This window comes from Callionymus lyra, chromosome 8 (assembly GCF_982586985.1).
Source record: "Callionymus lyra chromosome 8, fCalLyr1.hap1.1, whole genome shotgun sequence".
NCBI lineage: Eukaryota > Metazoa > Chordata > Actinopteri > Syngnathiformes > Callionymidae > Callionymus > Callionymus lyra.
This window is the reverse complement of record NC_141825.1, coordinates 23,745,706-23,761,514: the sequence shown is the minus strand read 5'-3', so window position 1 is coordinate 23,761,514 and position 15,809 is coordinate 23,745,706. Positions and strand designations below refer to the sequence as shown.

Sequence of the window (15,809 nt, the reverse complement as noted above, 5' to 3'; positions counted from 1 at the left end):
TGTGATATTGTAGTAACAAGTATATATGTGTAGTATTGTCCAGTACTTGACTCTGGTGTTGTGATAGTGTAGTAACAAGTATATATGTGTAGTATTGTCCAGTACTTGACTCTGGTATTGTGATAATGTAGTAACAAGTATATATGTGTAGTACTGTCCAGTACTTGACTCTGGTGTTGTGATAGTGTAGTAACAAGTATATATGTGTAGTATTGTCCAGTACTTGACTCTGGTGTTGTGATAGTGTAGTAACAAGTATATATGTGTAGTATTGTCCAGTACTTGACTCTGGTGTTGTAGTATTTACAGACCACATGACTCTTGACGAAGTCGTAACTTCTTTCATTTGTTTTCAAACCAAAATATGTCCAAACATCAGCTTTTGAAAGCTGCAGGAGTCACTGTATCCTCTCGTCCTCAGTCATCGTAGGATTTCATTGTTTCTTTAGCTGAGGAGCACGTTATTATTGCTTCTGTTTAGCGGACGAAGTGTAATTGCAACACAAGAATGAACATGGCATGAATATTGGCTTTTAATTCTAAAAGAAAAAAACTATAAAGTACTAAATGGAACTATAAATCATAAAATTACTTGGGTTACACATTTTTTATGAGCCAAATATGAAAACTAGATTAGCTTCTGTCGAGTTGATACAGTGTTGTGAACATTATTTTATTATTTTACACCCCTAGTTGCATTAGTTACAAGTTACTTGAGAAACTGAAAGACATGCAATGCGCTTGTTAGATGCAGGATGATGATGTGACCTGATGCATAATATAATAACAAGACATTATAATAAAGTATGTTTCTCCTTCAATATATATGTGAAGTGACCTTCAAGCCTCATGAACTGTGTCTCTCTTCAGATCTTTGACCATGAAGGCAAAGACCAAGGCGTCTCTTCCCTGCCACCTGGAGTTCCATCACAAAGAGAGCAAGCCCAGAAAGGTGAATTGAAACCTTCCTATTATACGGTCAGAAATTTTAAAAAAAGATGGGTTTTTAAATCTTTTATTATGGCACATTTTTTTCAAATTATGCAACATAATTACAAATAAATAAATAAAACTAATGATATTTTACGTGATATTACAATGTTGATGAAGTAAACAGTTTTTTTTCATTATAAAAGAAAATTAAATTAGCGCTATTTACACTTTAACCTCACAGCTTGAAGGTTGCTGGTTTACTTCCATCTTGAGGCTGTTTACATGGTCTCCCCGTGGGTTTACTCTGGGTACACCGGTTTCCTAAAAAAAAGAGCAAGACATTAATCCATTAATTAGTGTGTCGCCGTCCTTTCGCCCTAGGTAGCTGGGATACAACCCTGATATGGAATTAAATTCCTCTTGTTGAAATAAAACATTCAAGCCTTTTTTTGTATTAATCAAAGTGACAACAAAAGTAAAACAAAATCAACACCAATATAAGAATGTTGTCAAAAGTCTTAATTTGGAGAAAAACTGATAAAGTTTATTGTCGTTTGATGAAAATCAAAATAGTTTTGTCTGAATCTTAATTGTGTAGATGAAGCAGAAATATAATGAATATCTAGAAGTCTTTGCACCTCGTGTTATCTCAGGGTTAAAGTGACCAGAAGGCCCGAAATCAAATGTAATTGTTGTGTTACTTTTGGGTCAAGATGAACGACCTTCACCACTGCATATGTATTTATGGAAAGCAGGAGGTTGTTCACCTCGACCCGGAGACAACACGAGGGTGAATTGATGCAGAATACAACAAGTAGGATACAACATGTATATCCATAAGAAATAAAACATACAGTACTATAGCTAAATCGGCAGTATTCAGTGTGGAAAGACTACACAACAATAGAAATATTTAATATCATCAGGATGTTTGTAAATATTCTATGATTAAGTAGCATGAAATATCGGATCAACTCATCATTTTTTTAACTCCCTGAAGAAACAATGAAGTTTTACCTTACCTTACCTTAAGAGCACGAGCTGGATTTAATGTAAGATGAGATATTACCTTATTCTTCCCACACTTTCAAAAAGATTCAACTTTCAGTATACATATTGAAAAACAACAACAACAGTAATAAATAAAAACAATAATAAAATAATAAATAATAATAATAAAATGAAGTACAAATAATAATACATGAAATTGGGAACACACATCTGGAGTTACTGTTCCCTAAATCTATGAGTTTATCCATATATAAGAGGTAAGTTGAAAAGCAGACCTTCGATCATTAACGTCATCCATGATTCTGCTGCGTTCAGCCACTGATGGGATGTTCAACACTGCATTAATGCCACTGAACACTCTGTTCTTTTCAATAATAATGTTTACTCAAGCATCTTTGTTGTCCGTAAATAAAACATTGCTGCGTTGCTTCATGAAGGGACACTGAGCAAACGTTGACTATTGCATTCAGGAAAACCCTCACCTTCAATTATTCACCTGGACTCGCAGCGAAAACTTGTTTACAGACTCACCTTGAAATACTTAAAGTGCAGAACAGTGTTTCCTGCTCCAGGGAGGAGCTGCTTTAGAGAAGGAATATTACATAAATAAGTTTTTTATTTGATTTAAGATGATGGTGAGCTGTAGTTTGGAAGCTTCTTCAGCTCCTGGGTCGACAGTAGCTGTGGGCTGTGAGAAGAATCTGGCAATATACTGCCATAAATTGTCATAGTGTAGTAACAAGCATATATGTGTGCTATTGTCCAGTACTTGACTCTGGTGTTGTGATACTGTAGTAACATGGATATATGTGTAGTATTGTCCAGTACTTGACTCTGGTGTTGTGATAGTGTAGTAACAAGCATATATGTGTGGTATTGTCCAGTACTTGACTCTGGTGTTGTGATAGTGTAGTAACAAGTATATATGTGTAGTATTGTCCATTACTTGACTCTGGTGTTGTGATAGTGTAGTAACAAGTATATATGTGTAGTATTGTCCAGTACTTGACTCTGGTGTTGTAGTATTTACAGACCACATGAATCTTGACGAAGTGCTTTCGTTTGTTTTCAAACCAAAATAAACCGTATCCTCTCGTCCTCAGTCATCACTGGGATCTCAAGGGATTTCATCGTTCTTTTATCTGCGGAGGGTGTAATGACTTCAAAAGTTGAATTGCAACACAAAAATAAACAGGGAGTGAATATTTGCATGTTGAATGGAAATGAAAAAAAAAATCTGATTTATTAAAAATTACACATTTCTTTGAACTATACACCATAAAATAACAATGGTAAAATCAAATATGAAGCCGGAAATTTCAATAGATAAATGATACAGTACTGTGGAAAAGAATATACTGTATATATCGCCACATGGATATTTTCCAACACCCCTAGTTGATACTAGCAAATAATAACATGATTAGAATCATTGTAATCATTCACGTTGAATACAATATTCAGCATCTCTGCTGTGTGCTTGGCATCAGCTGATGTTTGAACCGGTGCTTGTGTTGTGTTGTTCTTCACGTTTACACTGTCAGTTTGAGTTCTGCGAGTGACTAACAATACAACGATAATAAAGTTTTAAACTCGTTACTGACGCATGTCAATTCAATATTTGTAAAGTTATCTTAAGGAAATTCACAGTTTGAATAAAACTTTATAAGAGAAAGAGAAAACTGGACATTCACATTGAGCAAGTGTTTGTTGATGATAATCTCCTTGTAACAGGCAGAAACCTTGAGAAGAACCAGACTCAGAGTGGACGATAATTTCCTGTTTCCAGCCGAGAGCTTGTTTAAAAGTTACTCTTAAACAAAAAGAGGTCGTCTGCCTTCTGGACTTGGTCCGGTTATTTGTTCCACAGCAGACGAGCACACTGAGTCTGGTTCTGTTCGAGGTTTCTTCCCTATAACATCACATCTCTCCGGTCCTTAAAACTCTTCACTGGCTTCCAGTTTCTTTCAGGATCAACTTTAAAATTCTGGTTCTTACTTTCAGATCTATTCATGGTCAGACTCCTCCTTACATCACTGATCTGATCCAGCCTTACACCCCAGCTCGGGCTCTGAGGTCTGTGGATCAGAATCTACTTATGGTTCCTCGCACACGGCTCAGGACCAGAGGAGAGAAATCTTTTCAGGCTGTTGCTCCTAAGCTTTGGAACGATCTTCTCTCTCTTTGCGCTTGATGGATCTACTGACTCCTTTAAGAAACATCTTAAGACGTTTCTATTTGTTCAGGCTTTTCCTTGAATTTCTCGAACTCCTGTGTTGTTCTCAGTATTATCTTGATCTTTAAAGTATGTACTTTTTTGAGTATTGTTTTGATTGTTTAAGCGCTTTGTGACCCTGGTCTCGAAAAGCGCTATATAAATAAATATTACTTACTTACTTACTATAATTGGGGTATTCCTCCTCACTTTTGTCTCTAAGTTTGATTCATGTTGATGTATTGATTCCTGTAGATAACTTGGCTATTATTTTAGAATTAAATCCATCGGGTTGAGTTGATAACTGAAGGCCCTGGCTCCTACATCTGGAGATGAACAACCTGTCCTGGCGTAGTACCTGATTCTTAAAAGTATTAACAGAAAAAAACAACATTACACTCATTTATATAAGCATTTGTCCATGACTGAAACAAGATTTTTTTTCTCTTTTATTTGCATAACAAGCATCTGCTCATCCATCGCTCGGATGAACAGATGGATGAGCAGAAAGATAACTGTGCTTAAGAAGTAACTTATGGAATTGATGGTGTGTTCCAGGTGACGCCCTCGTTCTACACCCAGGAGATGATGCAGTCGACGGAGGAGCGCTTCGCTAACATCAACGTCATCCACCCGCCGCGGATCCTGGAGCTGTTCCAGACGTGTCTGATCACACACACCAAAGTAAATATCAGCCGCTCGTCTCAGTAAACACCACAAACCTTTGCGTCGCGTTCCTCATTTAAAATAGGAGGATCAACGTTGTGCTGGATGGTGACTCACCACTCATCAGAATCTTTCCACTGGTTTAATAATGGCATCATTTTCAGGGACAAACTTTCAGATAAAAAACAACAAAAATAAAATTGCCAAGACATGCAAAGACCAAACGTTGGGTGCGTAAAAATACATCTCACCATAACGCCGACTCAGCCATAGGCTGGTTTCTCTGCAACTAGGTGGGAAAAAAAAGTTTTAATACTTAACTAAATTAGATCGAAATAGCTTCTTGTTATGCTTTTATTTTTGAATAAAATACCTTTTAGTCATAATCAATACAACAGAAATTAGACAATTTATTTTCTCTTCCAGTGTAGCGCAGTGTCTAATAACTCTTGAACTGGTACCAGTCAACGGCCTAGTATTTGTTTAGTAGTGGTTGTGTAACTGACTAAAACTTAAACATATGATATAGAAATGACAGGGATCTGTTGATACGATACGTATCACAATACAGAGGCAAAGATACGATATATCGGGTTACTGTAGTAACAAGTATATATGTGTAGTATTGTCGAGTACTTGACTCTGGTGTTGTGATAGTGTAGTAACAAGTATATATGTGTAGTATTGTTGAGTACTTGACTCTGGTGTTGTGATAGTGTAGTAACAAGGATATATGTGTAGTATTGTCCAGTACTTGACTCTGGTGTTGTGATAGTGTAGTAACAAGTATATACGTGTAGTATTGTCCAGTACTTGACTCTGGTGTTGTGATAGTGTAGTAACAAGGATATATGTGTAGTATTGTCGAGTACTTGACTCTGGTGTTGTGATAGTGTAGTAACAAGGATATACGTGTAGTATTGTCCAGTACTTGACTCTGGTGTTGTGATGCTGTAGTAACAAGTATATATGTGTAGTATTGTCCAGTACTTGACTCTGGTGTTGTGATAGTGTAGTAACAAGGATATACGTGTAGTATTGTCCAGTACTTGACTCTGGTGTTGTGATAGTGTAGTAACAAGTATATACTTGTAGTATTGTCCAGTACTTGACTCTGGTGTTGTGATAGTGTAGTAACAAGGATATATGTGTAGTATTGTCGAGTACTTGACTCTGGTTTTGTGATAGTGTAGTAACAAGGATATACGTGTAGTATTGTCCAGTACTTGACTCTGGTGTTGTGATAGTGTAGTAACAAGGATATATTTGTAATATTGTCCAGTACTTGACTCTGGTGTTGTGATAGTGTAGTAACAAGAATATATGTGTAGTATTGTCGAGTACTTGACTCTGGTGTTGTGATAGTGTAGTAACAAGAATATATGTGTAGTATTGTCGAGTACTTAACTCTGGTGTTGTAGTATTTACAGACCACATGACTCTTGACGAAGTCGTAACTGCTTTCATTTGTTTTCAAACCAAAATATGTCCAAACATCAATTTTAAAAGCTGCTGGTGTCGACTGTATCCTCTCGTCCTCAGTCAGTGCCGGGATTTCGCAGGATTTCATTGTTCCTTTAGCTGCGGACTGCTACACAATGACTGCTGACATCTAGCAGACGTAAATAGTATTGCAACACAAAAATGGAACTAAATGCTGTGAATACTTGCATGTTAATACTGACAGATTGAATTACTTCATTGTAAATACACTTTATTGAAATAAAAACCATAACAGAAATACAGTAAAATTTACAGTATCTTTAAAAAAAAAAAATGTCGCAGGGACGAGGCTTAGCTAGCGTTTCTCCTGTCATCTGACTTTTGGATCATAAGGGGTCATCGCATGTATTTTTTATCGTCTGAACCAACAGTGTGTGTTGGTAGAATTTCCAAAATAATATTTTATATAATATTTAGACAGAAATTTAAAGCATCTTTTCAATTTGGCTGTTGCGTGATCACGGAAATCAAAGAGCGTGAAGCTGTGGAACTATAAGGTTGAAACTATTAGTCTGTTAAAGTAACAACAAACACGAAGAGGAAACTCCAAACACACATCAGCTCTTTTTGCTACTCCTGGACAGCTCCCCCTAGAGGGTGCTCCGGGCATAGGAGGAGGTCTCAGGGCAGACCTAGGACCTGACTGTGTTGGAAGATTGATGGAATTCCCATGATTTTAAATTAAAAAATGATTCTAAATGGAAAAAAAAGAGCTGAATCTTGTTGAAGCCACCGGAGCTGGAGAGAAACAAAGCATCAGGAAGATTAAAATCCCAGATGTTGAAAATGCAGAAGGCATTTCTACATTCGGCTGAGTAACAGACAGTCGCTGCGCCACGAAGTTAGAAACGATCTAACTTTTCTTTGACTCTCTTCTATTAAAAAAAAACAACAAATCCAAGGACGATAACGTCTGTTTTTCCTCTCGGAAGAGCCTCCCTCTGGGTGACTCTGTAAGTCCGTAGAACAACAGAGCGTCGATGCATATTCATCATATCACCCTCATTTCTCACTCCCATGGTCACGAGTGCATTTACATATTGGACCAGTCGACAGAACCGCGGCCAGATCGGAATTAAAAGCGGGTCAGGGTAATTAGAGTGCCTTCATTACGCCTCGCTTCCTCGTCTATCGGCAGCAACTTTTGATTCCCTCGCTCACGCCGTCGAGAAGTCGAGCGCCGCTCCGTCACGACGGTTGACCTCTGAGCTCGCCACTCATTTCCCGCTGACTCGGCGAAAAGTCGTTTATGGACGATGTAATGACTTCCTCTGACAGTGAGCCAAATTAATTACAGCATAATGAAGGTTTTTCCGAATACATTTCCGCTCGCGAGAGATATACAGCTCCCATTAAACTGCCCCAAAACGCTCTAATCTCTCGCTTGTTCCTCAAAAAAAAGACATTTCTCAGTTAATATTTCTTCAGTTTTAACATCGGGAAGAAAAAAGGACGATTTTGTCATTTTATTGAGTGGTTTTAATGTGTGTCGCTCTGTTTTTACAAAATAAAATCATGTTTAATGTCCACAGAGTGATGGAACTCATCCATTCACTCAGTCACGTTACACTGTCTAAGATAACATTTTTGTCTGTTGTGAAGCTCTAGAAGATTTAATTGGATTAAACAGCTGTCAATCAAAACAGCTGATTGGGACGATGCAATACAGTCTCGTTGGGTGATGAAGGTGCATGAACGTACATTGTTGATTCAAATAACTCTCGACATGTTGATTTAATAAATACATGTTTTGTATTTTTTGCAGTGGCTAGAAAATAATGATTTGATCGTTTTAAAAGTACGTCACATGGTGACAAAGTGTCGACACATTTCAACACAAACTTGAGACGGATAGAAAAGTGTGTCTTAAACTCTGTATTGAACCCTCTTAGCAGATGCAGTTGGTGTCGTTTATCTGTATTTTAAATTCTCTAGTAATAATTCAAATTATTGCATGTAAATATAGTCAATTTAAATCGATCAAACTCACAGAATTCAATTGTGCTGCTGTTGTAAAAGTGTGTTTCCCCTCTGGGGATGAATAAACGTTTTCTATTTCTATTTCTATTTTCTAGAAGTGTGTCAGTGCATTCGAGATATTGAATTTAACTTTTTTTTTAATGTAAATTTGTTTAATTATCGATTTGAATGATTGAAATTCATAATTTCTGTATTGAAAAGTTTACTTTTAATTTGATTTTTATAATTTAACTTAAAAAATATATATAGATATATATAATGATATTCTTATTCTAAAAAATTACAAATAAATAATAATTCTGAATCCTATATTTTATTTTTGATCAACTTTTAACTTACTTTTGAATGATTGTAATTAATATAAATTGAATATAAAAACTCACCTGCTGGTGTAAAAGAAAGAGAGTGTGTTCTGCGATCATGGATCTTCTCCGCGCACCTGTTCCACACAAACGCATCATGAACACGTTATCATGTGGACGCAGGAGAGGAAGATTAGCAGGTCGACTCTGACCTTCGAGGGTTTTTAACACTGGAGGGATGAGGATGTTGGCGACACGTGTCAATCACAGCCTCCCTGCTCATCTCCGGGGGCTCAACAAGGATGGAGTCCACAAATCTCCTGGAGAAAAAAAACAAACCAGCATCTGCTGGTGTAATTATTCAGCCGAAGTCTTGGCACCAGGAGGATGTGCTCGCCTCACACTTCCTCTCTTTCCTTCGCAGTCCTTCGTTCCTCTGGACCAGGCTTGCTTCTTGTCGTACCCGTCCGAGATGGTCTTCCAGAACTACTGTCCATCGCAGACCTATGAGTTCCCGCTGCTGCTCTTTAACAACGACAAGGTGTGTGTGTAGCACTCTGGCTGCTGACAGTGCAAAAGTTCTTCACAAACTTTAATAAAAGACAAGAATATTTAAGAATACAGTTATTTATTTCAAATGTATCGACTTTGATTGTGCAGGTCATTTTATAAATGTCATTCTATAGAAAATATAGTGTTATTTTTCTATTTAAACTGTGATTAGACACTGTATTGTTAAATCACTGAAGATTATAAGACACATATAAATGATCACATAACACATATAAATGATTATATGACAGACATACATGTTCACATCACACATACATGATCACATAACAGACATACATGATCACATGACACATAGAGAGTCACATGACAGGCATACATGATCACATGACACATAAATGATCACATAACAGACATACATGATCACATGACACATAGAGAGTCACATGACAGACATACATGATCACATGACACATAAATGATCACATGACAGACATACATGATCACATGACACATAGAGAGTCACATAACAGACATACATGATCACATGACACATAGAGAGTCACATGACAGACATACATGATCACATGACACATAGAGAGTCACATGACAGACATACATGATCACATGACACATAGAGAGTCACATGACAGACATACATGATCACATGACACATAAATGATCACATAACAGACATACATGATCACATGACACATATAGAGTCACATGACAGGCATACATGATCACATGACACATAAATGATCACATAACAGACATACATGATCACATGACACATAGAGAGTCACATAACAGACATACATGATCACATGACACATAGAGAGTCACATGACAGACATACATGATCACATGACACATAGAGAGTCACATGACAGACATACATGATCACATGACACATAGAGAGTCACATGACAGACATACATGATCACATGACACATAGAGAGTCACATGACAGGCATACATGATCACATGACACATAGAGAGTCACATGACAGGCATACATGATCACATGACACATACATGATCACATGACAGGCATACATGATCACATGACACATAAATGATGACATGACACAAACATGAGCACATGACACACATACATGATCAGATGACACGTAGCAATGATCACCTGACACACATAAATGGTCACATGATATATTAATGATTGAAAATCGTTTGATTATAGTTAAAATGTGTTTGATACCAGTTAATAAAGTGGTTAATTACAGTTTAAAATGTTTGATTTCTGGTTCACAAAACAACCTTTCTTGAATGCTGTAATGACAAGATGATTTTATTGATCATTTGAAGTGACAAACAGTCGTGTTTCTTCACTCACTTCATCTTGATTCCAGCGCTGCTCAATAGTCGTCTCGTTTCCCCTCCGCAGCAGAAAGAGAAAGTTTAGTGCTCGGCTGTGAGAATCCCACGAGCTGTGGTCGTGCGAAAACGGGGCTCGTGATTGAAAAGGTCGCCGGGTATTGGCGGAGATTTATGGCTGCACTTTGTCAAGTAATGATGAATAAATCATTTGCTGCTTGTTTAAATCCAACTTCCTCTCCAAGGTTTCCCGGCACGTGAGGCTGCAGAACCACGACTCGGAACACTTTGTCGTCATGAGTCCCGAGGACGCTCGGATCAAAGTGGCGCCGGGACTGTCCGTCACTTTCACCGTGTTCTTCACTCCCAGAGAAAACAAGGTGTCAGAATGTTGTCGCTACCTCTGAGAATACAGTCGGTCTTCGGACGGAAAATGAGTTTTTTAAACATAAGCTTGTGTGTGAATATAAGTTAGTGAACACGAGAGTGTGTGTGAATGAAATTAGTGAACATGAGAGTGTGTGTGAATATAAGTTAGTGAACACAAGAGTGTGTGTGAATGAAAGTTAGTGAACATAAGAGTGTGTGTGAATATAAGTTAGTGAACACGAGAGTGTGTGTGAATGAAAGTTAGTGAACATGAGAGTGTGTGTGAATATAAGTTAGTGAACACGAGAGTGTGTGTGAATGAAAGTTAGTGAACATGAGAGTGTGTGTGAATGAAAGTTAGTGAACATGAGAGTGTGTGTGAATATAAGTTAGTGAACACGAGAGTGTGTGTGAATGAAAGTTGGTGAACATTAGAGTGTGTGTGAATTTAAGTTAGTGAACATGAGAGTGTGTGTGAATATAAGTTAGTGAACATGAGAGTGTGTGTGAATGAAAGTTAGTGAACATAAGAGTTTGTGTGAATATAAGTTAGTGAACATGAGAGTGTGTGTGAATATAAGTTAGTGAACACAAGAGTGTGTCTGAATATAAGTTAGTGAACATGAGAGTGTGTGTGAATATAAGTTAGTGAACATTAGAGTGTGTCTGAATATAAGTTAGTGAACATGAGAGTGTGTGTGAATATAAGTTAGTGAACATGAGAGTGTTTGTGAATATAAGTTAGTGAACATGAGAGTGTGTGTGAATATAAGTTAGTGAACATGAGCGTGTGTGAATATAAGTTAGTGAACATGAGAGTGTGTGAATATAAGTTAGTGAACATGAGAGTGTGTGTGAATATAAGTTAGTGAACATGAGAGTGTGTGTGAATATAGGTTAGTGAACATAAGAGTGTGTGTGAATATAAGTCAGTGAACGTAAGAGTGTGTGTGAATATAAGTTAGTGAACATGAGAGTGTGTGTGAATATAAGTTAGTGAACATGAGAGTGTGTGTGAATATAGGTTAGTGAACGTGAGAGTGTGTGTGAATATAAGTTAGTGAACGTAAGAGTGTGTGTGAATATAAGTTAGTGAACATGAGAGTGTGTGTGAATATAGGTTAGTGAACGTAAGAGCGTGTGTGAATATAGGTTAGTGAACATAAGAGTGTGTGTGAATATAAGTCAGTGAACGTAAGAGTGTGTGTGAATATAAGTTAGTGAACATGAGAGTGTGTGTGAAATGAAAGTTAGTGAACATGAGCATGTGTGTGTGTTATTGTTTGTGAATGTTCTTCATGAATGTTTGTGTGTGTATAAAAGTTAGTGAACACGAGAGTATGTGTATGGAAATTAGTGAACCTGTGTGTGTGTATAGTGAACATGAGTGTGTGAATATTTGTATAAAATGTAATGAAAATTATAGTGTGTGTTATTGTGTGTGTATATGAAAGTTAAATATAAAACTTTTTTAAGTGAATACAGATTCATTTTCAATCGTAAGAGCTAAAGTTCGCTCAAAACACACATTTATTATATGAAGATAGATTTTTATGACAATATATTTGTTTATCGTTACAAAGACGCTCACGTCGGAAACATCTTTGAGAGGAAAAATACTTCCATGAATCACTTTGTTATTTAACTGAAAAATATATAATATCTTGACAAATAATCTGATGTAAAATTGTATTTAGATAATAACATTCATACCACCAAGAAAAAATATAGTTTTTAAAAAGATACCCGACGTCTTTAAATGTATTTTTTAATTTACGAAAATGAATACAATTATTACTAATATTATTATACTATCATAGAAGTTCAAAATACTTTTGATCCATTTGAATGATCAATATCTAACGGGGTTATATTCCAAAGCACATCTCCATGCTTTGGTCAAGAAGAGGTCATAAGGTCGAGGGTCAAAGGTCAGATATAACATTACCGGATCTCCTCCATTTGTCTTCGTTACTGATCAGTGGAAACTGAGATGTTGCAACTGGAGATGTTAGTGAAGTTCACAGTGACGTGTCCGTGTCATGATGTTTGACGTGTGCGACGTTGTCGTGACTGACGCGCTGACGTGTGCGACGTTGTCGTGACTGACGTGTGCGACGTTGTCGTGACTGACGTGTGCGACGTTGTCGTGACTGACGCGTGCGATGTTGTCGTGACTGACGCGCTGACGTGTGCGATGTTGTCGTGACTGAAGCGTGCGATGTTGTCGTGACTGACGTGTGCGATGTTGTCGTGACTGACGTGTGCGATGTTGTCGTGACTGACGCGTGCGATGTTGTCGTGACTGACGCGTGCGATGTTGTCGTGACTGACGCGTGCGATGTTGTCGTGACTGACGCGTGCGATGTTGTCGTGACTGACGCGTGCGATGTTGTCGTGACTGACGTGTGCGATGTTGTCGTGACTGACGCGTGCGATGTTGTCGTGACTGACGCGTGCGATGTTGTCGTGACTGACGTGTGCGATGTTGTCGTGACTGACGTGTGCGATGTTGTCGTGACTGAAGCGTGCGATGTTGTCGTGACTGACGTGTGCGATGTTGTCGTGACTGACGTGTGCGATGTTGTCTTGACTGACGTGTGCGATGTTGTCTTGACAGACGTGTGCGACATTGCCGTGACTGACGCGTGCGATGTTGTCGTGACTGACGCGTGCGATGTTGTCGTGACTGACGCGTGCGACGTTGTCGTGACTGACTTGTGCGATGTTGTCGTGACTGACGTGTGCGATGTTGTCGTGACTGACGTGTGCGACGTTGTCGTGACTGACGTGTGCGACGTTGTCGTGACTGACGCGTGCGATGTTGTCGTGACTGACGTGTGCGATGTTGTCGTGACTGACGCGTGCGATGTTGTCGTGACTGACGCGTGCGATGTTGTCGTGACTGACGCGTGCGATGTTGTCTTGACTGACGTGTGCGATGTTGTCTTGACAGACGTGTGCGACATTGCCGTGACTGACGCGTGCGATGTTGTCGTGACTGACGCGTGCGATGTTGTCGTGACTGACGCGTGCGACGTTGTCGTGACTGACTTGTGCGACGTTGTCGTGACTGACTTGTGCGATGTTGTCGTGACTGACGCGTGCGATGTTGTCGTGACTGACGCGTGCGACGTTGTCGTGACTGACTTGTGCGACGTTGTCGTGACTGACTTGTGCGATGTTGTCGTGACTGACGTGTGCGATGTTGTCGTGACTGACGTGTGTGATGTTGTCGTGACTGACGTGTGCGACGTTGTCGTGACTGACGTGTGCGATGTTGTCGTGACTGACGTGTGCGATGTTGTCGTGACTGACGCGTGCGATGTTGTCGTGACTGACGTGTGCGACGTTGTCGTGACTGACGTGTGCGACGTTGTCGTGACTGACGCGTGCGATGTTGTCGTGACTGACGTGTGCGATGTTGTCGTGACTGACGTGTGCGATGTTGTCGTGACTGACGCGTGCGATGTTGTCGTGACTGACGTGTGCGATGTTGTCGTGACTGACGCGTGCGATGTTGTCGTGACTGACGCGTGCGATGTTGTCGTGACTGACGCGTGCGATGTTGTCGTGACTGACGCGTGTGATGTTGTCGTGACTGACGCGTGCGATGTTGTCGTGACTGACGTGTGCGATGTTGTCGTGACTGACGCGTGCGATGTTGTCGTGACTGACGCGTGCGATGTTGTCGTGACTGACGTGTGCGATGTTGTCGTGACTGACGCGTGCGATGTTGTCGTGACTGACGTGTGCGATGTTGTCGTGACTGAAGCGTGCGATGTTGTCGTGACTGACGTGTGCGATGTTGTCGTGACTGACGTGTGCGATGTTGTCGTGACTGACGTGTGCGATGTTGTCTTGACTGACGTGTGCGATGTTGTCTTGACAGACGTGTGCGACATTGCCGTGACTGACGCGTGCGATGTTGTCGTGACTGACGCGTGCGATGTTGTCGTGACTGACGCGTGCGACGTTGTCGTGACTGACTTGTGCGATGTTGTCGTGACTGACGTGTGCGATGTTGTCGTGACTGACGTGTGCGACGTTGTCGTGACTGACGTGTGCGACGTTGTCGTGACTGACGCGTGCGATGTTGTCGTGACTGACGTGTGCGATGTTGTCGTGACTGACGCGTGCGATGTTGTCGTGACTGACGCGTGCGATGTTGTCGTGACTGACGCGTGCGATGTTGTCTTGACTGACGTGTGCGATGTTGTCTTGACAGACGTGTGCGACATTGCCGTGACTGACGCGTGCGATGTTGTCGTGACTGACGCGTGCGATGTTGTCGTGACTGACGCGTGCGACGTTGTCGTGACTGACTTGTGCGACGTTGTCGTGACTGACTCGTGCGACGTTGTCGTGACTGACGTGTGCGATGTTGTCGTGACTGACGCGTGCGATGTTGTCGTGACTGACGTGTGCGACGTTGTCGTGACTGACGCGTGCGACGTTGTCGTGACTGACGCGTGCGACGTTGTCGTGACTGACGCGTGCGACGTTGTCGTGACTGACGCGTGCGATGTTGTCGTGACTGACGCGTGCGATGTTGTCGTGACTGACGCGTGCGACGTTGTCGTGACTGACGTGTGCGACGTTGTCGTGACTGACGTGTGCGATGTTGTCGTGACTGACGCGTGCGACGTTGTCGTGACTGACGTGTGCGATGTTGTCGTGACTGACGCTCATGCCCTCGCAGGACTACCAGCACAAGCTGATCTTTGCCACGGAGCGGGAGAAGTTTGAGATCCCCATCAGGGCGATCGGTCCGAGGGCCATCCTGGACTTCCGCGACGAGCTCCATCTACCCACGTGTCCGGTCAAGTCCACCACTCAGAGGACGCAGCTGGTCCGGAACATCGGGAACAGCAGAGCCATGTTCATACTAGAAACCCAGAGGTGAGCGAAGACTTGGTGTCATTTTTGACCATCTTTTTTTGGACGAAAAGCAGCTCATCTGTATGTCGTGGACAAGAAGT

The 15,809-nt window shown here is 40.4% G+C and overlaps 1 protein-coding gene across 1 annotated transcript in view; it reads left to right on the top strand.

The window, feature by feature from the left end:
• hydin (HYDIN axonemal central pair apparatus protein) overlaps window positions 1-15,809 on the top strand; it is a 105,240-nt gene that overhangs the window by 2,111 nt on the left and 87,320 nt on the right. Inside the window, exons 3-7 of the mRNA XM_087797813.1 lie at window positions 871-952; window positions 4,718-4,843; window positions 9,035-9,151; window positions 10,704-10,838; window positions 15,530-15,729. Of these exons, the coding sequence (XP_087653939.1) occupies window positions 871-952; window positions 4,718-4,843; window positions 9,035-9,151; window positions 10,704-10,838; window positions 15,530-15,729 (660 nt within the window). The remainder of the gene's footprint in view (window positions 1-870; window positions 953-4,717; window positions 4,844-9,034; window positions 9,152-10,703; window positions 10,839-15,529; window positions 15,730-15,809) is intronic.